This window comes from Choloepus didactylus, chromosome 14, assembly GCF_015220235.1.
Source record: "Choloepus didactylus isolate mChoDid1 chromosome 14, mChoDid1.pri, whole genome shotgun sequence".
NCBI classification, from domain to species: Eukaryota; Metazoa; Chordata; class Mammalia; order Pilosa; family Megalonychidae; genus Choloepus; species Choloepus didactylus.
The window spans coordinates 49,598,011-49,622,942 of NC_051320.1; the positions used below are offsets into that span (position 1 = coordinate 49,598,011).

The 24,932-nt window shown below is 42.8% G+C and overlaps 1 protein-coding gene across 3 annotated transcripts; it reads right to left on the minus strand.

The window, feature by feature from the left end:
- Positions 1-3,100: 3,100 nt before the first annotated feature.
- Positions 3,101-14,882, minus strand: GEM (GTP binding protein overexpressed in skeletal muscle). 3 transcript variants are annotated; one of them, XM_037803308.1, is made up of 5 exons: positions 14,754-14,882; positions 13,044-13,383; positions 6,840-6,916; positions 5,854-6,058; positions 3,101-4,409 (listed from the first exon to the last, which is right to left on the minus strand). In XM_037803308.1, the coding sequence occupies exons 2-5, from the start codon at positions 13,372-13,374 to the stop codon at positions 4,132-4,134; spliced, it is 891 nt and encodes a 296-aa protein (XP_037659236.1). In that variant the 5' UTR covers positions 13,375-13,383; positions 14,754-14,882; the 3' UTR covers positions 3,101-4,131. The 3 variants fall into 3 exon arrangements, with proteins under 3 accessions (XP_037659236.1, XP_037659237.1, XP_037659235.1); XM_037803309.1 differs by lacking the exon at positions 14,754-14,882 and adding an exon at positions 14,699-14,737; XM_037803307.1 differs by lacking the exon at positions 14,754-14,882 and adding an exon at positions 13,668-14,662.
- Between the last annotated feature and the right edge of the window lie 10,050 nt (positions 14,883-24,932).

Sequence of the window (24,932 nt, forward strand, 5' to 3'; positions counted from 1 at the left end):
CTCCCAGAAAACCCCTGCCCAAATTGTACTCTTCTCATTTCCCTAAACAGGTTTTCTACTTTCCTATCTCCCTGCCTTTGCTCATGCTGTTTTCTTTACACAGACCAACCTTTCCATTTTTCTTCCTGTCTACCAACCCTACCGTGGAAATCGGAAATCACAAGTAGTCGTCAAGATCAAGCTCAGAGCCACTTCCTCCAGGAAGACATCCATGATGGCACCAACCAAGCAAGGAAGTTCACCCAAGCTCCAATTGCCATGGCTCCCAGTTTCTGATGGCCCTTATTACCTTCTTTATCATATTCTAGTTTTGTTGTGCACTTGTCTTCATTCACCAACACCCCCACTTCTTTCCAGTTAGATTCCTTAAACGTAAAACTGTTTTTTCTCCCTCCTTATAGTCTCCACAGCACCTTGCACAAGCAAGAACACCAACAATTAGGCCAAATTAATTAATCTTCCTTTTTCCCTGTATTGAATAGTTCATATATTTGTAAGCAAAAATGTAGGATGTTTAAAAAGCAACTTTTCTGCAATGCTCCCACTTCCCAAAATGGAATTTAAAAAAATAACCCAACTTACTTTTCGAGAGCTAATCCAATCATTTTATAACACTTTTTCCTTCATTTGAATTTTATCTAATGATAGCAAACTCAGTCCCTCCCAGGTATAATTCTCCCACAAATTTCTTCCTATCTCCAGTGCCACCTTCTTTGGCTTTTTGGGATAGGCAAATTTATTACTCTTGAGGTCTCTGAGGACAAGGACAATGTCTTAGTCATCATCGTATTCCCAGCACCCAGCCCTGCATGGATACCCAAGAATGTTTGAAGAATGCATGAGTAAATGAAGGTGTGAAAGCTGCAATAGAGTACAAGTAGTCATAGCTCACTCTGGGATAATAACTTACACTTTAGCAGGCCTACATCATCTTCCCTACGACCCTATGAGGTAGATGTGTTATTATCCCCATGTTACAGGTGGGAAACTGAGGCTGTGAGAACATAAGGAATTTACCTGATGAAATCAGATACAAACCCAGGTCTGTATGACTCCAGAGCTATAACTCTTAACCGAAAAGCTTCTTGGGTTGGAATGCAACCTCATTGTACTGCCTGGGTGAAGCTGAGGGAGCCCAGGTAAAACAATCCTGAACATGCTCTTAAGCCTGGGATGTTTGGGATCTGTTGGCCATTTATCTGGGAACGTCTGAAATAAGTGATGAGGAACGTTGAATCTGTGACAGTGGAGAACAACATGGACAAAGAATGTGTGTATGTATGTGTGTATGTGTGTGTGTGGCATGTGGAGTGGGGTATGTGTGGTGCGTGTGTATTGTGGGGTGTAGGTGAGACTTGGGGGATGTAAGAGGTGTATGTTGTATGTGTGTGTGGTGTAAGGGGGTGGTTGAGGTGAGGTGTGGGGTATACGTGTGCTATGTGGGGGGTGCTTGTGTGTGTGTATGGTATGTGTGTAGTGGGTGTGTGGGATTTGTGATGGGGTGTATAACGTTGTGGGGGTGTAGGGGGTGTGGTGTGTATGTGTATGTGGTGGGGGGTGGTGAGGGGATGGAGGGCTGTGTGGGAGTGTGTGGTATGATATGTGTGGTGTATATGCTTGTGTGTGGATGTGTGGAGTGGGAGTGGGGGTGTGTGCTGTGAAGGGTCGTGTGTGTGTGCTATGTGTGGGTTACACAGGGATGAAAAGGGCTGTGTGTTTATAGGAAAGTATTGAATACTAGAAAATGGAGAGGATTAGGACTCACATCTGGACTCCACTCCTAGCCCAGACCCATAGCTTCTAAACAAACTTGGACTAGTCACCTTTGCCTCTGAAGTTGTGTGCTGTAAAAATGGCCTGTCCACTTCATGTGGCCAGTGGGAAGAACTATTAAATTGAAGAAGAAACAGTTATGAAAGCCCCAATGTCTGCAAGGTACTGCACTGAAATGTAGAGGAATAAGAAGGAAAATAAGTAGTGGTCCCTCATTTGAAGGAGTGTCCATTTGAAAGGAGGGGCAGGCATATAAAACTAATGCTAATATATGCATAATGGAGGATGTGCAACAAAGATAACTAACATCTACTGAGTTCTTAATGTATGGCAGATTAAGACTTTAATCTCACAACCACTTTATAAGATAGGTATTATAATCAACTCCATTTTACAGATGAGAAAGCCAATGGTTAGAAAGTTTTAACTTTAACACAAGGACACACTAAAGTTAAATGGCACAGCCAAGATGCATCTCCAGGCCTGGGTAACATGAATCCTTACTCTTAGCACCTCCTTGTACTGCCTCCTCGAGCAACTGGAAGATGCAAAATGTACAGCAATGGGAACCTTGGCTCTCAATCTGAGGGCAGGAGCCAGCAAAACAGAGCAGGCAAAAACCTTCTAACACGGTGCTTCTGTAGGCAATATGGAAGATGCAAAGACTGTGTCTGTTAGTGTGTGTCTGCTACTCAGAAAGAGAGGCAAGTAACAGTGAAAGTCAGGGCAAGGAGTGGCAGAGAAGACGTGGTAGGGAAACCCCAGGAAGCCTCACTCTAGCAAAAGGGTTGCACGTGCTGTTGGACACATGCCACGTGATTAATGTCAAACTGCATTAATGTCAGAGAGGAGAATTTGGTTAAAGCCTTGCCTGGCTCACTCTCAGGCTGCAGATCACCACTTTACATTTTTTCCTAATCCTTTATAATTTCCTCTAATGCTTTCATCAAGCTTAAGACCATGAGAATTCGGGGAGCAAAGCTAGGCCCATCTGTTCCATTAGGAATTTGCCTGACCAATATAAGAGATCAATCTTTTACTACAATTCATTTAGATAATCCCCAATACTTCCCAACTGTATCAGCCAAAAATAACTTTGCATTACTGTAACTCACAGTTCCAAAGGATCAGATGTAGGGGATATTCTTTAAAACAGATAATGACTGGACCACTGCTAATGAAAAGAAGAAATTAATAGATATGTCTCTTTAGAATGTGATTGCTCAAAAGCTATATAAAAATAATCATAATCATCTTGTTTTGGGGAGGAATAACATTTAAGAATGACTTTTATTTTCCAAATTTTATTTCTGTTATTACAAGACATATAGGTAAAAACTTGCATATTCTGAAAAAGATAGAAAATGGTAATAAAACGGACATTTTTCCTGTTAAAAAATATGTTCATAAATATACTTTATCAAATGTTAAAATGGTTATTATTTTGCAAAATAATAATAAATAGAGCAGAGCTGTGGTGTACAAGGGTCAACCCAAAGTACTGGAAGAATTTATGTTATGTAGTTTATAAAACTTCAGACCATTTATTCTATTTTTAAAATTTGGCATTATCTGGATTTTTTAAATATGATTGTGTTGGCTCTATGATTTCAAAAATAAAGAAACATAAAAGGTGGTTTAAGTAAAATTTGATTAAAATAATTTTCCCCTAAATAAAAAAAAGACGTAAGCCACATATAAGTGAGATATAATTTTTGAACCCATAAATTGTAAATATATCAGTTCCCAATTCTACAAATCTCTGAATTCTTAACTGTGAGTATTGAACAAAAACTGTTTGCTAAGCTTTAGTTTCCAGCAAGGTCCATCATTTCTTTTCACAGCTTTGTGGAGCAATAATAGTCATGATCATGATGAATCCAGGTCTATGATTCTAGCTCCAGGGAATATAAGGAACATAGAAAGTCCTCTCTCCTTTGAATAAGCCCTTCCATGGCTTTCCTGTATTTGGTTATGACCCACTGGGCTCAAAATCACATATCAAAACACTAGGCAAAATTTTAATAACGAAAAGTTCTCATTCTAGGCATTCTCTTGTAGGCTTCAATTTTCTACCGTCCAAAGGAGAGAGAAAACACATGTGAACACCAAAGACATCCTCTATTGAGTGTTGGGTGTTCTAGTAGCAAGGGCAAGGCTTTTCCTGTGAATAAATACAGACTCTACAAAGATCGCTCATTTCCCATGCATTATGTTGCCCATGAGGCTAACTCGTTAATTCCCAGCTGCAATGGGGGAAGCCACAACTAACAGCACTTAAGTATCCAATCTAATATAGATTATTGGTCCGATGGCCTTCAGCGATGTCTGGGGGAACATCTGGGTGACTCTGGGTGCCTAGAGCACAGAGAGGTCATGGCAGGATTTGGACTTGAGCTTGAAGGCCATATTTTTGTTGTTTTTGGCCACAATCTTGCCCCAGAAACGCCTGGCTTTCCTGGGGATGCTCTCCCTTCTTTTCTGGTAGGCCAGACGCCGCTCATTCTTCTCCTTGCTGTCCCGTCGAAGGCGCACCTGCCGCACAATGCCCTCAAACAGCTCTTTGACGTTGTGCTGGACAGCCGCGGAGGTCTCAATGAACTTGCAGTCGAACACCACAGCACATGCTCTCCCTTCTGGTAAGGAAAGGAGGGGAGCAGAAAGTCAGAGAGGCTGAAAAGTGTTATCCCCCAGAGCATGCAGCCAAGCTGGACAATTCCTGGTTTAAAATTGTCCTCTAGGTCCTAAGCCATTCATATTTGCAATGGATACTGGAAGCCACATGTCCTTCCAGGGCATAAATAGAAGCAAAGAGTGTCACCAAAGAATCTGTGGAAACCCAACTGCATCAAACATAGTGGCATTAATTATAACAGTGAAAAACAAAGCCTTAATTATAACAGACCTGCTATATGCCAGGAACTGGGTTAGGTGCTTTCTAAACATTTTTTAATGCTTAAAACAATCTTGAAAAATATTATTATCCCTATAAGATAGAGGAAGAAACTGAGGAGAGTTTACTAAACACTTGAGGAAGTTCACACAGCCTGCAAGTGGCAGATTTGAGTCCAGACCTGCTTTACTCTCAAGCCCATATTCTTAACTCTACTTCCTGATTCAATTTTCTGAACTTTAGAATTCTACTACTTGGATTTTCCCTCCTAAAAAACAGAAGGTTTTATGAGATATTTTGAAAAAAATTTGAGGATTGTACAAAGCTATAATAGAATTACAGCAAACTATTCAAACAGGCTTTTCTGGAACAGTCTCAATTCCAAATATTTCATCTCATTGGAAGACCATGTGTTCAAGTTTTTTTTTGGAAGAAAATGATTACTATACACAGTCATTTCCTAATAGGAAGGTATTCCCAAACTAGCTGTGTACATTTAGCTCTTTATTGTTTTTTTCCTCCTAAATAGCTCCCAGAAATATAGTATCTTATTTTTTATGATTGTATCAAGACCAAACCTATACTAGGCCAATAAAATCTCAAGGGCCATAAAAGAACATGGGTGTTTATTCAGCAATCATGAATTATCCATAAACTAAGTTTGAAAAAGTGTATGTGACACTATTCAGACTGAAGTCTTAATTGGAATTTAGGAAAGGGGTGGGGTTGTTTCTTGGGTCCACACAGACCATAGGCAGCCAGAGTATAATTCTTATTTCCAAGTGAAACTTTCTCACATATCCATTAAATCAGAAATCCCCATCTTTGTTGCATGAAGATGTTACTCGCACTACCCTGACTTTTGAGATCTCCCTGGAGAATAAAAAGGACAAGGAGAAGAGGTTCGGGGTGCTGCCAATAAAGCTTGGCTCATAATATCTCCCCTAAAGGAATTCCAGAGAACCCCTTGGAAGTGGGGGAACTAGATCCTGCAGGTAGACCAGATGGACAGGGAGCAGCAACCAGCATGGAGAGGACCCTCAGGAAAGGGAGTGGTCCATAAAGCACATGTAGTATTTTAATGAGTCCCTGGTTCCAGCCTCAGGAAAGAGGAAGAGACTAGCACCTTTGGGAAGGAAAAGCTTGTGACCCAGAGACTGTTTCTGTGGCACTGGCATCACTCTTACCTGATACAGACACTTCTCGACACCGCACCAGGTCACTTTTGTTGCCAACCAAGATTATAGGAATGTCCTCTGTCTGCCGGGCCCTGCGCAGCTGGATTCGCAGCTCAGACGCCTTCTCAAAGCTCGCTCGGTCAGTGATGGAATAGACAATCAGGTACGCATCCCCGACTTGCATGCAGTGGTCTTGGAGCCATTCATTCTCTCCCTAAAGAAATGAGAAGATTTTCTAAGAGCTCAGGCTGGCCTGGTAGATGAGACATGCTTTTGTTAAAAAAATAGTATGTTTACCCTAAAGCACCCTTGCTGGTAAGAGAAAGGAAGAAAACAGCTCCAGGCTCCCCAAAATGCAGCTGTCTTCCATGCTTACTAGATGTCTGATGGCCGTAAAAATTGATAGCCTAATTAGTACTTCTAAGATTTTACTTTCTAATTTTGCTTACAGCTTCAGTTGATAAATTACACAACTATTCTGCCAAATAATATTTCCAACTCCTATCTATCCTAACTACCAAAAATGAGCCTTTTCTGACTTCCCCCAAACCCCCTTTTGCCCTTCCTAAGTGATGAAACTAAGAGTTCTTTTATGAGACTGGGAGGGTTTTCAATAAACAGAAAGTCTAGTATGTATGTTCAAAAGCCCCAAATCTTTAAAAAGCAAATACTGAAGAATACTGATAATGTTGACTTTATATAAGATGGTTTTATGTAGTTTAAAAAAACAGACCATACTTGATTACACCTTCCCTAAAACAAATAGGGAATAGAACTAAGGGTAACTCACTGCAACTTGTTTGTTATTCAGAACTCATCTGTGAATGACCTGTTCCTTCAAACAGCCTCATTCTTCAGAAGTGTATGCTTTTAATCAAGAAAATGCACCCACCTCTTCTGGAACTACAGCTCTATAAGACAAGGTCACCCTCCCATCAAGAGCCTATTGGAAGGGAAGCCTGAACAATTCACAGAGAGCTATGGGCTCTGCATACCTTATTTTCCCATATGTCCAGGAGTATAATTGTCGCACTTTCTCCATCAACAATCAGGGTTCGCTCATATGTATCTTCTAGAAAAGAAAGAACAGCGATAATGGTGTCAGGCAAATATGTACTTTTACATGAGGATCATGAAGAACATTATGCTAGACAATAAGCTTACAAATATGCAATTAATTCTGTAAATACACAGATATTCACAAAGTTCAATTACCATTTTTTATTACCTTCAACAACATTCTACATATATTCCTTCAGTACTTACCAAGCAGCACACCTATATCTTCTGACTGTATCACAAACCACCTGAAGTGAAAGGCATTCATTTCATCATTCCTGGACATTTTATATAAGAAAATCATTTATGAGGATAAACTCATTTAAAGAGCTTTTCACTCATTCAATGAATGCTGCTGTGAGAAAACATTAGCTATCCAGTAAGACTATTGGCTGTGTTTCCATAAGCCTCACGTGGAAATTCATCTCTTCATGATGCCGTTCAGTGAGCTGATTACCGATCAGTCACTGATAACTTAAGAAGCTTTCAGCTCAGACACATTTCTCCTCTTTGGAGAAGTACAAGAAAAAAATCTTGAGATAATCCCTGCTTTGATGGATGTTCTCCTTTAAAAAAATTTAAAAAAAGTGGGGCTTGTTTTTCCATCTGAGTACAGCAGAAGCACAGCCTCCAGCTCTACTTGGTAATGGAAACTTTGCTCCCTGCACTTGAGCCCAGACTGAGTGTGGGTGAAGGGTGAATGCAGTACAATGGGCCAAAGCCCAGAAAAATCAGTGTGGGGTGTGGAGGAGAACTGGAATTTTTGCAAGAGGGATTCCAATCTACACCATACAATTGTGCCCATCCCCACTCTCTCCATTTTCACAATGAGATTTCCTGTTTTGAATTTCAACATTTGAAAATCATGATTTTTATAATGATTTTTTTTTTAAAGTCATTTTTCTTGCTGTTCCTTTTACTTGGAATCTCTTCCCTCAGATATCCACAAGGCTTGTTCCCTAACCTCCTTCTGGGTGAGGTGTTCTTTGATCTTCTATTTAAAAGTGTAACACCTCTGCCCCCAATATTTCTACTCCCTCCCCTGCTTTATTTCTCTTCATTGCACTTGTTGCCATCTAACATGCAATACAATTACCTTACTTATTTTATTATTTTCTGTTCCTCCTACCCCCGATCCCCAGTGTTAAGGAAGAAATGTGCATCCGTGTTGTTCACTGCTATATCCTCAGCACCAAGAACAGTGCCTGGTACACTGTAAGTGTTCAATAAATATTTGTTGAATGAATGGATGAGTGAATGAATGAATGATAAATATATCATAATGCCTATTAGCACAAGCAAACCTGAATTTGAACCTTATTAACTATGTGGCATTGGATCACTTAAGCTCTCTGAGCCTCGATTTCTTTATCTGTGAAATGGAACTGATAATAATAGCCACCCCTTAGAGCTGTGTGACAATTACATATATTAAGCATAAGCACAGAGTAGAAACTCAAAACCTATTAGCCGTTATCACTTGTTCAGATGAAGGAAGATGGTTCTTGCCATCTTTGTGTTTCCTACTATAGGTAAATCATAGCTTGAAAGTGCTACGTTGGTTCGAAAGAAAAGAGTGTTAATTGGGGGAACCAAGGCATTGCTTGTTTTATAAAAGTGAGGAGCTTATGAAAAGCAATGCTCCTGTTTTAATGTTTCTTCATCTAGGAACTGGAATCAGAAGAGAGAGAGGAAGGAAAAAGTGGGCAAATGAGAAGAAAGTTAACAGCAGATGACTCTTTCTGGCAGTTTCTCCACCTCCTAAAACGTCATTCTTCTAATCAATGGTAATTGTTTCCCACTGGTTGGATTAAAGACCTGTTATGCCCATCGTGTCTGCCACAAGATTGAGCATGAATGGGATTCAAAGTGGGTATGAATCCAGAGGGAGGGGCCTCATTACCTCAATATGCAAATTTATACAGCCATATGCAAATCAGCAGAGACCAGGCAGCACAGATCCCGGGGACTGACTGCCCCTTACTACCACAGTTTTTGTATTTTCTCTAAAACCCCTATCTACACTCAGAAACTCTCTCACTAAAGCACATTTTCTGCCCTCAGCCCACCACTCACGACTCAAAAGCAAGTCAAGCAATTCACTTGAGCCCCAAACAACTCAAATGGAAATATACTAAAAGCCAATAACTAAGAAAAAAAACAAACTTTCACTTGGTTTAAGGGATATCAAAACAAGCATAGAGGAAAAAGTGGATTAAGGATTACAGCCATGAAAATAAAGCCAAAATGCTTTCCCATTCTGGAATTTTCCTGACAGGCTCTTTCTGTTTTGCTTTGCTTCTCTCTGCAACTAATACATTTTACTCTGCTTTGTGTGAGTATTCTGGCACCTGGGTTTATGTATCACCTCTAGCATTGCGCCCCTAGGATTCTTCAAACACACAACACATCATGTTTGACAGCCTTCAGCTAACCATGGGTGGGTCTATATGTGACCAGAGCTCTAGGTTTCTCTTCTTTTCTTAGTCACTTTTGAAAGTACTGATCAGATGAGGAGAGGAGAGATAAAAGAATATGAAACTCTTAGAAAAGCTCTTTGACATTTGCTTGGGTTAAGGTATACGGAGAAGGGTTGAGGCCTAATGGCTTGTGAGGCTTTTGGTAACCTGGATTTGGGGCAGGCCTCACTTCTGCTCTGCTCGAAGTGAAAGCTGGGGGTGTGTGTTTACACTCTGTATAGCTAAAGAGACATCCTGATGGGGTGGATGGTGGCTCTAGGGAGAGGCAACTGCAGTCAGTAGCCATTTTTCCTGGACTAGTGCACCTCGGCTTGTTTTGCTTATTTGATTCCTGATCCCCCTTGTGCCTTGAGGCTTCCCTAGCTCACGACTGGCTCAAGCAATGTGTGTGGCACCCACACAGGAGTCTCCCATACACTGGGACTGGCTCCTGCCATCCCTGAAAAGTTCTGAACCTCCAGCATCCTTCCCCAAAAAAGCTCCAACTGCTTTCAGCATTCATCCTCCAGGAGCCCCAGGGAGCCCTGGAAGAAGCACCTGCTCTAAGTTCAGCACTCCAATGACTTGTGTCTCCTCTGCACATCTCAAAGGACCCCAGCTGAGAGTGACCAGAGTGCACGGGGAACACAAGCAGCGAAACTGACAGTTTGGAAAGGTAACACATGGAAAGAAAATGGGAGATTCTGAATTAGCTCTGATTAATGTTTATTTTGCCCTTACTATGTGCCAGGCACTCTACTGCATGCTTAATACATGTTATTTATCTCCTTTAATCCTCATAAAATTACCCCTGCTTTCTAATGAGGGAGCTTGAGGAGGTTAAGGAGCCCAGCTAAGTAAGTGTCAAAGCTGGCATCCAAACCCACATAGTCCAACTTGCAGCCCACTCCACATTGTCCCTTGATTTACAGTCAGTGTATATCTGATCTCCACTGCATACTTAGAGCATCATTACAGAAGGAGCCTCATGCATCTCTGTATACCCCATAGTACCTCACCAAGTTCCATGGTAAATATGCAGTAATTGTTTAGGAATGAATGAATGAATGGCATTAAATGTGTACCAGAGAGTCATACAATTATTACAATATAACTGTAACAACATTCATCTTTATTAGGAGAAATAATAAGAATATTGTGTTTTGTTTTGTTTTGTTTTCTTTTGGCTAATGCCGAAAAGGAACAATTTGGGGGCATGCCTTTGAAAGGCTAACCCTTCCTCTTTGGAAACATAAAGCCAACTAACAATTCCAAGTCACCTACAGATAAAGGATATAATCCTAGATGGTATAAATTAAGTTCCCCAAATAGGACACATTAGATTGGATGGGTTACCAGAGACATTTCTCATTGTCAAAGATTCTCTGAGGAAGGGATTCTCTCTCTCTCTCTCTCTCTCTCTCTCTCTCTGTGTGTGTGTGTGTGTGTGTGTGTGTGTGTGTCTAATCTATCTATCTCTGAAAAAAGAAGAGGCTTCCCAAGCATAGAAGGCTGTCTTTCCCAAATTCCAGGTCTGAGTTGGTCTTCTTAACTCTCTATGCCTATGAGAATACCACCCTCTGGATAGACACCATTCCATTCTAATCAACAAACATTTTTGAAAATCTACTATCTACTAATGTTTTCAATTTCTCCCTCTAAAAAAAAACAAAAACAAAAACATCTGGTTGATCTCTTCCTTATCTCAATCCCCATGCACCTTTACTGTCACTTCTCAAGGTAGTCATTACTTTTACCCTGTCCTGTATCATAGCCACTGATACTTAGCAGCTTTCTAACAGGGGCTATCCCTTATCCATCCCTGTGTACCTGAGAGCCTAGCCCAGAGCCAGGCACATGGCTCATGCCCAACCAAATGTGCTATATGACTTAACAGAATTTGGGGGACTAGGTCCTGGGGCCACATGGTATAGTGAAAGAACACAGGATTTCAGGTCAAACACAACGAGGTTTGAATCCTGGCCATACCATGTACTAGCTTTTCACCCTGGGAAAGTCACTTGGCTTTGTAAGTCTCCATTTCTTCACCTGTAAAATAAGGATATTATTACCAAACTGGTTCAACTTTTTAAAGTATTATAAAAAACATGTGTGGGAAGTACTTAGCAGAGTGCTGGCACATAGCAGGTGCCTCACAAATGGTAGGATGAGAAAAGCACTGAACTAAGATTCCAAAGTCCTGAGTTCTAACCCCAGCTTCACCAACAGGTAGTTCTAAATAAGCTACTTGGTCTTTCTGAGACTCGGTTTACTCATATGACTACAGGAATTTTGTGAAAACAACAACCACCAAAAGCAATAGCTTTTTCTGCCATTGTATATGCTCATTCTAAATGTTAGTTCCTTCCTCCCTTTCCCCTTTTCCCAGCAACAGCTGCCCATCAACCTTTTCAAAGAAAGAAAGGATCAATTGTACAATACTGGCCCTACTTCTTCCTTGATTCTTGGTTTAGCTATTGTCCCTGAGGTCCCAGGAGTAAGGAGAAAATCTGTGTCACATCAGTGAGTCATCATTTATAGCTGCCTCATGATGAGGTGAACACCCTGACACTGGAGATAGTCAAAAAGATTAAAATGTTTAGTTCAAAGGACTGTGGGCAGTGAGCACCAAATGGAGGGTAGAAATGAGTCATCACTAAGGCATCTTCCTACTCCAGGAGGGTGTGATTCAGTTGTGAGTCGCAAACGAGACTATGGACAGACCATGCAATTTGGGAAAGCACTGGACTGTTCTTCCTTCATTTCTACAGCTGCAAATAGGGACGTGTGGCTACCTTGATCACGTATGGCAAGTCTCTGGCAAGTCTCTGACACTGAATGAACACCATCGGCTATTCGGATTCACATGTTACTTCCCAGAATGTAGTGCTGTGCTTTACAAAGAGTTAAGGAATATATCTATTTATGAGATGTCACCTTAAATTAGTTTTGGAAATAGGCAAGCCTTAAATAAACAGATATTTTAAATGAGATTATACAGGGAAAATTGTTTGGAAAAGCAGTAAGACTTTATACAATGTATTTACATCATTATACTACAAATATAAATAAAATGTACTATTTCAAGTACGAATTTTAGCCTCCTTTAATTTCCCCAAAAGACTCTAATATTGGCAGAAAAGAAGCTGATGGCGCCATCCTAACAGTTTTTCAAATTGGTTTGGTTTTAGGTATAACCATGGAAACAAGGCTGTACCATACTTGAGCTCTTGGAAAAAGGTGCCTCTCAGGCTAAGTCACGTGTAGCTCCCACCCTGGCCACAGTCCACCTTCCTCCAAGGGGTGCAAAGCACTTTTCAAAATAAACCCTCAGGGGGAAGAACTGAGGCAGGAAGAGGGAGAGGACAAGGTCCAGGTCAGAGCCCTGACTCTCGGGCTCTGCCCTCTTCAATCAGACTTCCCCAATTCCTTTAAAGTTGGAACACGAGAAATTCCCTTTCTGGCGCAAACGCAACAGATTTTGGTCCTTCTCTATAAGCGTTTTTATTTTCTTGCCCTGAGGACTTATGCCAGGGCTCTTCTGGGGACTCAGCTCACCCAGCCATGCCAAGAATCTCAGTACCCAATTCTGCAGACAAATGACCCACCCGCTCGCCCTTTCTGCTCAGTCTTTCTGACCACTGCTGATGGACAGAAGCCCACTGGGACTGAGCCACCTACCTCCCAGCACCTCACAGTCGCTGTCCATGCTGTCGTGCACGCCTGCAAAGATGTTGGCCAGAGTGGACTTGCCCACCCCCTGCTCCCCAATGAGCACCACCCGGTAGTAGGTGTTCCCTGATTCAGAGGAGATGACCGAGTCTGTGGAGTCAGAGGACCAGCTCCGGCGGCAGGGGTCCTCAGGGGCAGCAGAGTGACGGTTGCGGTGGTTGTACTGGTGGGGCTCTTTCTGAACCATCAGATGCCTGCCATCAGCCGGGATGCTCCAGCGCTGCTGCTGCGGCTGCATGGCCACGGTGCCCTGGCGCATGGTGACATTATTCAGAGTCATCGTTGGGTCCTGGGGAGCAAAGCAGCCAAGATGCCAATATTAGGTAGGCATAGTCAAGAGCTCAGGGGGCTCCAACACAGGCAGTCATTACTAACATTTTATTAGAAGGGGTGAGAAGTGAACATCCCTGACATAAAGAATACCAATGAAGCAGCCCCAAACCCCAATCAAGCCAAGCTTTCAACCTGGTGCGTGCGTGCACACACACACACACACACTCTCCCCACACTATTAGTAACCACCTCCTCATGGAGGCTTCCTAAACTGTTATATTAGCAAAGAGAAAACAATACCGTTAATAGCATCCACTGCCTGCCAGCTTCCTCCATCCTCAAAGCAGCCTTGGGATTCCCACTCAGAGCCTGCACAGCAGCAGCCAGAAAGAACCAACCGCCTCCAGAGATAGCGTGAAAAGCAACAAGTTAATGGAGCAGGGGACCAGCTGGCCAGGTTAACGGCTCTTGTCTAAACAAGGCTCTTAAGTGCACCCGGACCAACAGGCTTTTGTGCCTTAGTGGGGAACACGTGGCAATGACATCACTCCCCCAGCTGAACTGGACAGGCACTTATTGGAACTTCCATGTTTAGTAAAGTTGCCTTGACGCTCTCCAGCTGTGTGACTAGGCTATTATTTGGGGAAAACAGAATTTCTGTTTGAAGATTATGCCTCAGCTCTTGCCCTCTTGCCCACAGATATCACATTTAAAACATCCCAGACCCAAGCCTCCCCATTCTCACTTGGAAATGACCTGGCCACGTTCAGACCTATCAAATTTGCATTGAAAGTGCTTCACTCTGTTAAGCTACATCCACTCTTGGAGTTCCTTAATTCAACTCAGATTTCCACCTGAAGCAAATCAGAAGTCTCAAGGCTCTCCTAAATGACGCACAATAACTTGTCTACAACTTTCCCCCTTGCAAGACTCCCACCCCTTGCATAGACGTCTGCTCTCCCACGCTACTTTAAAGTAGTTTCACATCACAATCAGCAAGAGCCACTCACGGGAGCGTGATATACACTCCCACACCCCCACACTCCACACGCCAACACCTCGGCCACTGAATCGGAGAGCGGGCTGGTGCTTAAACCGTAAAAGCAGCGCCTTAGTTGGCAGACTTGCGGTCAAACAACAAAAGCAGCAAGTATCGAGTGCTGCCGTCTGACCTCCACCTAGGAGGAAGTGACCCTCCCACTGAATTGAACTAAGTATCCTTTACACCTTAGGCTCTGCCCCCTACTAGAAAACCACAGCGCAGACAACTGTGGGTCTGTTCTCAACTCGACCCTGGAAGCAGTCCCGCGGGCTCGGAAACGCCCACTTACTCCTCCCGTAACTCCTGCGGCGCAGGCAGAGCCCTGCCCTTAGCGCCCCCCTTACTTGGCACTGCGGGGGGTCAACCGGGTCGTCGTCGGTGCGTCCGTGCGTCCGTCCGCGCTGGGCTGCCGGAGCCGCGGAGCGCGGTGGGCTGCTCGCGCCGTGACCGCCCTCCGGTGCCCGCCGCCCGCAGCCGCCACAGCCCGGCGGTTTATAGAGTCCGGTGGACCCCAGTCGGGGCTTTTCCGTGACGTCAGCGCCCCCGCCGGGAGGGGGCGGCTCTGCAGCAAACTCCCAGTTGCAACGACTTCGCGCTGAATCAGTTACTCGCAGTCATGTGACCCCTCTCCCCTTTTAAAAAATGACAGTTCAACTCCGGGCTTCCTTTATTTTGTTTTAATTTACTTTTACCAGGCGGAAACAGGAAAATGGAGAAATACACGAGATGCCGCTTCATCGCCGTTCCCAGCAAAGCACTTGAGAGCTGTCGGGATAAAGGACGGAGGAAGAAGCAGGTATGAGTTGCGAGCCCAGCTTTACAAAAAAAAAAAAACAAACAAAAAAAAAAACATGGACCAGCCCAGCGGGGCGAGGTGTTAGCTGCATCTTCTGCAAGGAAAACAGCCTTTGCGGGTCTCCTGTCACCTTCTTTCTGCATAAGGGGTGAGGAAAGAGGGAAGCTCCACACTGCCCTGTTCCCTTTGTTTGGCAGGGACCCAGAGAGAAGGGGCCAGAGAAGGGGGGAGAAGAGGGGACAAGACCTTGAAAGGGGCAGTTTGGAAAAATAACTTAATTAGGGAGCTAAGCAGATTGTCCTAAATATTGCCTGATCTTCTGCTCCGGGCCAGGAGGCTGAGTCTCCTCAATCAGGGAATTTAATCAGCATCCCAATCAGCAGCATCTACTGTTCCAGGATTTCTGGCACACTGGGGCTTGGGCCTGGAGCCAATGTCTCCCAGCCCTGGGGAGGGACACTGAGCAGAGGCAGGGGGCCCAAGTGCCCTGAGAGACTCCTGTGAATAAAGGGCACAGGATAGTATTAATACAGCAGTGATTACCATTTTCTGAGTACCCTTTACTGAAGATGTACTGTGTCCTGTTAGTCCTCTGCAGACCTAGATTCTTAAAACAATTCTGCAAGGTAGATATACTGCATACCCCACTCTATCATGGAAGAAAATGAAGCTCAGCCAGAGAACTTGCCCAATGTCACACAGCTTGAATAAGAGGCAGCGTCAGGATTCAAAACCCGGGTTGCTTGACTCTTTGCACTGCACCACCAGGAGAAGGATTTTGATGACCTCTTCCTAGGGACACGGGCATTTCCCAGATGCTGTGTTTGGAAATGACGCTGGCCTTTCCAACACATCCATCCACTATTCCAGCCAGCTTCATCTCTGGGTTGGCTGGTGGCTCCAAGAAGCAGCTAAAGGTCTATTTGAGTACCTAGACTCTGCTGTGATTAGAATTTATATGGCGTTTCAGTCCATTTTCAGTTATCCTGCAGGCAGTTATCTGTTTTAGGGATTATCCCAGTGACCAGCTGCTGAGATGTGCCAGGCCTCAAGCTGGCCAAGGTGAAATCAGAGCATGGCCACAGAGCAGTGAAAACTTAGAGCACCTTTAGTCCCATATGTAAGGAAACTGGGACCCAGAGAGATGACAACCAAACAGTAAATGGCAGAGCTGGGACTAGGGGTGTCATAATTTGCTGGCTAGTGCCCTTCCTTCTGGACTTAGGAGGGAATGCTACAGAAGTGGGAAGGAAAATAGGGGACGGGGAGAGGGAGAGAAAGAGACTCCCTCACTCCATTTAAAAACACATGTAATTTGTGAATTGTCTGCATATCAGAACTATCCATGCCTTTTCCATGCTAAGCCTCCTCCTCTGTCAACTGGTCTCAACAGGAACTTTATGAGGATGAAAAGTAAGATAATAAATCAGAGTTCATATGCATATCACACATCTCAGTTTTACTTTTGCCCACTGATAAGAACCTAAGATAAGAACCTAATTCTTCACATTAAAAAGAATAGAATTCTGTGTCTGGGCAATTTACAGTGAACTTTTTTTCGTTATCATATTTGAGACACAACAAAGAAAATGATCTCAAAGAAAATGTGTAGGAGGGGAGTTGGTTGGCTTTCAGTCCATTACTGATTCAACATGTACAGCAATGTTTTGTTTGAATAAAAGAATCTGCCTTCTTAAATGTGCTGTCCCACAAGGAACCAGATGAAGACAAATGAGAAAAACAACTACTTAGGGAAGTTTCAATAATACGACAGTGAAGTTGGTGTGAATGTTTAGAGAGAAATCACAATTGCACCACATGAAAAGGAAATTTGAGAGCTAAATCTTATCCAGTAGAGTCCCAGCTGCCCTGTCCAGGATTCCATTTTGCTGGGACTATCGGAGGGTAGGAGCTGGAGAAAAAAAAGGTAGAATCAGGGCAAGTGAGCAAGTGGCAAGTTCTAAAGAGGAAAAATTGGCAGATAGTGTAGTTTCTTATTCTATGAATTATTGTTTCCATATTCTTTCTGCCAGAATTTGAAGACTTCCTCAGGTCTGGACTAAACTGAAAAAGCCAAGAGTTAGCTAGGTGGCAGAATTTGAAGCAACATTTACTGAATAACATTGTTCTGATTTGCTAATGCTGCCAGAATGCAAAATACCAGAGATGAATTGGCTTTTAAAAAGGGGGTTTATTTGGTTACAAAGTTACAGTCTTACAGCCATAAAGTGTCCAAGGTAAGGCATCAACAAAGGGTACCTTTACTGGAGAAAGGCCATTGGCATCTGGAAAACCTCTGTTAGCTGGGAAGGCACGTGGCTGGCATCTGCTTGCACAAAGTTGTGTTTCAAAATGGCATTCTTCAAAGTATTGCTCTTGGGGCATTTGTCCTCTCTTAGCTTCTCCAGAGCAAAAGTCTGCTTTCATTGGCCTACTTCAAACTGTCTCTCATCTGTAGCTCCTCTCTCAGCTCCTGTGTGTTCCTCAAAGTGTCCCTCTTGGCTGTAGCAAACATCTGGGCTTGTGTGGCTCTTTTTAAAGTACTCCAGTGATCCCTGAATGGGCAGGGTAACACCGCCAGGGAAATTATCCAATCAAACGTTTCACTCACAGTTGATTGCATCACATCTCCTCGGAAACACTCGATCAAAGGATTCCAATATAATCAACGCTAAATACATCTGCCCCCACAAGATTACATCAAAGAACATGGTGTTTTGGGGGACATAACACATCCAAACCAGCACAGACACCCATGGCTTATCTCATTGAATCCTCATCACATCTGCAATTATCCATATTTTATGGATGAAGGTGCTGAGGGATGAGATTGAATGACTTGCTGAATGTCCCAGAGCTGCTAGGTGGCAGGGCTGCACTCCCCAAGGCCACAGTCTTAACCACTGTTTTATTTGTTGTAGGGGTTACCTGTCAGTCCTGTTCCCATGCTAGCCCCACCTCTTCCCACTCCTTTTCAACTACCCCTCAAAAGAGGAGTTTTTGTCTGATTGGCCAGAGCCCATGACCTTCACTGGGTCACATTTTGCTAACAGGCAGGATTAGTAAAAGACATGAACCCATGCTTTCATGCTTTTCTCTTTTTATCTCCTGGGTCCATGCCCTGGGTGAGAAAGAAAGTGAACTTGGGGTTCCTCTGAGGGCCTGAACATCTCCGTGTGGCTGTCACTCTCTCTCTCTCTCTCTCTCTCTCTCTCTCTCTCTCTCTCTCTCTCTCTCTCCATGCACCCTGAACAACCAGGTCCCATGATTTTAAGCAGGATGAGAGAGGGAGGAAAGAGGTGAAGAAGCAGGAATAGAACCTTTGACCGGACCTGTGAAAGAGGGCACTGGGGGCTTGTACAACCATTAATAAAATATTATTTTGAATTCTATCCCTTGCGAATTCTCGGAGAGGAGAGGTGATGGGTAGTCACAGGCTCTGTACATCCCTGGGTCTGTGATACTGTCCTAAAAGCTATAATACCGTATTGTAAAAGCAACAAAATGGCACACTTAATCTTTCATGCACTACACTGCCTCATCTATACTGTACACTTAGTACAACTACAGCAGTGCTTTCCCATGCCACCAAGTAAATGCTACTCAGTGGTAAAGGTGACATCTCCCTTTTCCACCACGAGAGGTAACTTAAACACTGGGCACCGTGAACATGCCAAGAAGGGGTTGTTTTAGTGCTTTTTACATGTTTTGCGTTTTAACATCTTTAAGCAAGGCATGTGCTCTCCAGTTCCCCCACAGTCCTCACAATCCCTAAAGTATCCACCTCAGCCAGCTTTTCTCATTTATATTATCTGCCAGGTTCCCAAAGGCACCTGGCTTTATGACCCCTGCATGGGATTAAGGAGAAGAGTAGGGGATTTGGCAAGGACGTGCCTCTTCTTAGCCATGTGATACAGGGCATCTCACCAAACCCCAGAGGTCTTGGTTTCTCCTCTGCTGTTCTAAGGACTAAATGAGCCACAGAATGTGGAAGTGCTTTATTAACCATGGAGTGATTATGATTATGATGCAGGGGCTCGGGCTTGGAGCTTGGCCACCTGCGCTGGGCTTTGCTGCCTCTTAAGCCACAAGTTAAATTGACCCAGTAGAATTCAAGACACATGGGGTGGAGGGAGGACGGGTGGGGAAATGTACTCACATTAGATGTTACTAGGAAAAAATAATTAGCAAGGAGAGTGGTGTGGTTAAGTTCTTTGTAAACAAGCAAGGCGATAGGGGTCACATACCCAGAGCATAATAGGTCTCCACCAGCCACAAATACTCAGAGGAGGAGTTGGGTGGGAGGCAGTGTTCACTGTCGGAGCACAAAAAGAACCACCCGCCCACTCCGGGAAGTCTAAATGAAGGAAAGAATTACTATATGGAAAATCATTACTTTACAGAGGGGAAAAAAAATGGTTCCAATTGCAAAATCAAGAGAGCCCTGATTAAGAGAATAAAGCCTGAAGAAAAGATGGCTAAGAATAACCTTTCTACGTCCAAAGGCCTGCGAGATCCAGATGGACTGCCCCTCCAGCTGTATCCTCCTTCAGACCAGCCCCTGCTTCTCATCGGACCCCTGTAGAGCAGATTTAATTTTCCATTGAAAAATGGCTTAGCTAGCACCCCTCCCCCACCCCATTAGCTGAGCCTGCTGCAGGGCCTTTACCACATCCATGGCAGAGCTTGCAAGAGCCATTTCCTTCTAAAATCCCACCCAGTAAGTGCAGAAATGTAGTGCATACCCTTTGTGACCCATCTTATAATTGCAAAAGGAGACAAACACAGGATGCTCATCAAAGCATTGTTTGTAATAGCAATAATCAGGAAACACCTAACTGGTCATCAGCAGGGTAATGAATAAATGCATTGTGGTATATTTATGTAATAAAATATTATACAGCAGTGAAAATGAATGAATTAGAGCTGTTTGTATCACAAAGTTAAATACTGAGACCATAATGGTGACTTGATAAAGCAAATTGGAGGACATCTACAGGGTAATAATTTATATAATTTTTTTAAACCACACTACATATTGTATGGTTATATAATTATTTTGTGCCAGTATAATAACAGGAATGAGAAAAATATACAGCAACTTCAGAATAGAGATTATGCTAGGGGAGAAGAGAAATGACAATTAGATTAACAGCAGAGGTCTCAAAACAACCAAGAAGCAAGTAGTCCATTGCATAAGTTCAAAGTGCTTAGAGAAAGTAACTGTCAATCTGGAACATTATGCCCAGCGAAATTAGTTGATCAACAATTTGCGCTAAACAAATGTTTATTAAGTGCTTGTTATTATGAATCAGTATCCCAGGCCTCAGAGACACAGAGTTATAAGACAAGGTGCCTGTCCTCAAGGATCTTAAAATCTAGTGTTCCTTTCCCTAGAAACTACCAATCATCCAGGAGCTGCATTAAAAGCTTTGGCCCAACATACATTTGGTTCCCCAACCAAAACAGTCAGTGTTTCCATTGGGGCCGCTTCCTTCAGAAACAGAAAGACGAACGAGGCTATTTAATCCAAGGAGCTAAAAGCAACCTAAGACAAAATCCTTTATTTGGCCAAATACACTGACACGGGAATTCTTCAATTATAAATCAAAAAAGGCCAAAAGAATGAATAGTGAGTTGAGAACCCAAGCAATTAACACTTTTCATAGATAGTTATAAGTATTCCCATTTGCCTGCTTAGCTCACTTAATCTCCCTATCTTCTTGATTCTCTAAGTCTTTATTTAAACCATTGGATGGTTTCTTTAATACTTAAAAGGCAGAAAAACTGCATTTAACACCCTGCAATGAATATCATCCAGAATTTTCTTAAAAGGAAAATGAAATCAGCCCTTGATTAAAAAGAAATTACAAACCTAAATTGTTATTTTTAAGAACTTTTCATAATCAATTTAAAATCTGGCAACAATCTTTGACTAACAAGAATTTCCTCACTAATCCAAAGAAATCCTTCTTGTACCTGATTTTTCTGTAAACCTGCAACTTCTCTAATGAGAAAAAATTTTTTAATTAACTTTAAAAAATTTTTTTAAATTTAAAAAAAAAGAAAGCCTTCTTTGCCATCCTTTCCTGGTCTTTTCCCTGGAAATACAGGTCTGAGGATAGCTCCAGCCTGTAGCTATAGCTCCCCTCTCGAGATCATGAGGCAACATTCGGATGGTGAAAAGCCAATAGCCTGGGTCTTTAATGACATCAATGAGCTGCTGAACTACCCCTGGAATCACCCTCCTCCAGATTTTGTGTTAGGTAAATAATAAATGTCTTTATGTTTCAAGCCTCTGTTTTCTATTAGTTATAGCCAAAACAAACTGATAGTAGACAAACTGATAGTAGACAGACAGGTGACTTTAATTCTGTAAAGAAAGTAAGAGAAAAAAATGGAATTTGGCAAATCAAGTCATGTTCTTCAATCCAGCAAAACTAGCTATAAAGCTGGTATTTTGATTTCCATCTGTCTCCTGAGTCTGTATCTCAACTGGTTGAGAACGTTGAAGTTTATCACTTCCTCAAGCCCCAACTTCTATGAGGGTGGGGATCATATCTGATTTATTTACCACTGTGCAGCCATTGTCTAGCATGGTCCTGGCTCATTATTGGCATTTAATAATTATGTTGAATGACTGAGTAAAGGGTGAGATTACTTCTAGCTAGAGTGATTGAGAAAGACCTCATGGAACTGATACTTAAGATGAGCATTTACATTTAATATTAATAATAACATTAATGAAAGTATCAACTAACATTATTGAGATCCTTCCATATTCTAGGCACTGTGAATGTGGAGTACCTTTTTCAAGCCTCACAACTATCCTATGAGCTAGGTACTATCATAATTACCATTTTACAGATGAAGGAATTGAGCCATAGGAAGTTTAATTAATTTGCCCAAGATCATACAGCCAGAAGTGGTAGAGCTAAGATTTGAACCTCAACCTCTTACTCCAGTGAAAATGGACTTAATCCATGAGGTCATTGGGAGCCATTAAGCTAACAATTCAACTCAACAATCTCAACAACTCACCTATTCTGTGCCAGCCTCTAGGAATACAAGGATATTTAAGAGACAGTCCCTGTACAAGATGGTTGGGAAGAAAAACTGTGCAATTAATATTAATAGCTCAACTTCAATGAGCAAGGTATTATGTTGAGCAATTTACAAGTAACATCTCATTTAATTGTCACAACTGTAGGGGCCAAAATTAATACTCCCCCATTTCACAAATTAGGAAACTGAGGCACAGAGATATTAAGTAACATGTCCTGGATCACACAACCCAGTGGTGAAGCTGTAATTTGCAGTCAAGTTATTTGACTTCAGAACCAGAGCCCTTCACCTGAAAACCATCAATGCACAGGGGCATGACAGATGCTATCACAGAGGCGGGTATTCAGAGTAGTGACGGCAGCAAGATGGGAGTGATGAACTATGCTTGAGTACGTCAGAGAAAACTTTCATCTAAGTTTTGAAATATAGATAGAAATTGACAGATGTGTACGTATGTGTGCCTGTGTATGTGTTCACATCCGTGTTCGGTGCATGTGCACACACCACCACATGGACAGGGTCTGGGAAATAGGAAGCATTCCAGGCGGAAAGTAAAACAGCATATGCAAAGGCTCAGAAGTAAGGGCATTCAGGGGACTATGGTAATTTGGGATGGGTGGAGAACAGGGGAAGTGTGGCAGGAATGAGAGCGGGAGCTGGAAAGGTGTTAAGAGGTCCTCAAAGATTTCTGAGCTATGGGGGGACAGAGCCAATGCTCTGTTTAGTCCTATCCCAGTTACTCAGAGTTCCAGCAAGAGCTCAAGTGTTGGGGTCATGGGAGGCCAACCTCTGCAGGTACAGAAGCCAACAGGAGAAGCCGGCTCCAACAACTTAGGGCCAATGGGAGCAGGAACCACGACATGTGGGGTCACGTCCACCCTTTCCCTTACAAGGGGCAACAGGCTCTCACAATTTTTATGAGGGAGCAGCTCCATAAAATGGAGCTAAGAGGTTCATGAGGCTGCTGGCTACACTGCAGTGGTTGAGGCTGGGATCCTTGAGGACCAGCCAGGCCACCCAGGAGGGATGTGCCCACACACAGCACCACCAGCGGGAGCTGGGAGAAGTTGCCTGCCCAACCACAACTTTTATTGCATCTTCCGCTTTCTCCACCCCCACCCCTTCTTCACACCTCTCCACTTCTTTGTCCTTTGTCTACATTATTCTTCTCAGCATCTAATACAAAGGAAATATAGTTTGTGCTCTGCCAAAGGATTGCCATCTATACCTGTTCTAGTTTGCTAATGCTGCCGGAATGCAAAACACCAGAAATGGATTGGCTTTTATAAAGGGGGTTTATTTGGTTACCAAGTTACAGTCTTAAGGCCATAAAGTGTCCAAGGTAACACATCAACAATTGGGTACCTTTGCTGGAGGATGGCCAATGATGTCTGGAAAACCTGTTAGCTGGGACGGCATGTGGCTGGCATCTGCTCCAAAGTTCTGGTTTCAAAATGGCTTTCTCCCAGGACGTTCCTCTCTAGGCTGCAGTTCCTCAAAAATGTCACTCTTAGTTGCACTTGGGGTATTTGTCCTCTCTTAGCTTCTCCGGAGCAAGAGTCTGCTTTCAGCGGCCGTCTTCAAACTGTTTCATCTGCAGCTCCTGTGCTTTCTTCAAAGTGTCCCTCTTGGCTGTAGCCCCTCTTCAAAATGTCCCTCACAGCTGCACTGAGATCCTTCTGTTATGTCAGCTCATTTATATGGCTCCACTGATCAACTTAGACCCACCCCGAATGGGCGGAGCAACACCTCCATGGAAATTATCCAATCAGAGTCATCACCCACAGCTGGGTGGGGCACATTCCAAAGAAACACTCAAAGAATTACAATCTAATCAACACTGATAACGTCTGCCCACACAAGATTACATCAAAGATAATGGCGTTTAGGGGACACAATATATTCAAACTGGCACAGTACCCAATGCAAGACAGCATGGTTCGATGAAGAACAGATGTTTCTTCCTATTAAAATTTATATGAAAACTATAAACATTCCTCTGACTAGTGAAATAAATAGAAGCCTTCAAAAAATTGTGAAATCACCCCCTCTGGGGAATTCAGCAAGAATAATAAGGGACCTGATGGCAACTCGGTATGCTATTTTTCTTTCAAAATTAAAACAAATTCTGGGATAGAGAAAAGCAAACCCCATGCAAATGACACAAAACCCAATATTTTTATCTATGTTTCCCATACCAGGGAACTCATGCCTTCAGGGTTAAGAAATTGCACAGTGAAAACAATCATCATAATTATTACTCTGAAGAATTCTATTAGGCATCCATCCATTTGTACGCTCAGTTTATGTTATTTAATATATGTTTGGTTTCAGATTTTATGTTCTGTTTTTGTACCTTCAAATTGTCAAATTTATTCAGTCTTTCATTTAATATATTTTGGTTGAGGGCCTATTAGATATTGAGCCCAGTGCTAGGCTCCTGGGTACACCAATAATGTAACACATACTGTGAATTCAGTAAAATCACACATTTCATACATTGAGCCCACATTTGTCACTGAAGTGTCTGTTTACCAGTAAAGCCAAGCTCCTTCAGCATGGAGGGGCAGGATCATAGTGAGACTTCAAATGGGGAAAGAGTGATCTCTGAACCTTAGAAACTGGTCTTGGGGCTCCTCCATTCCTACTGTACCAAGACACA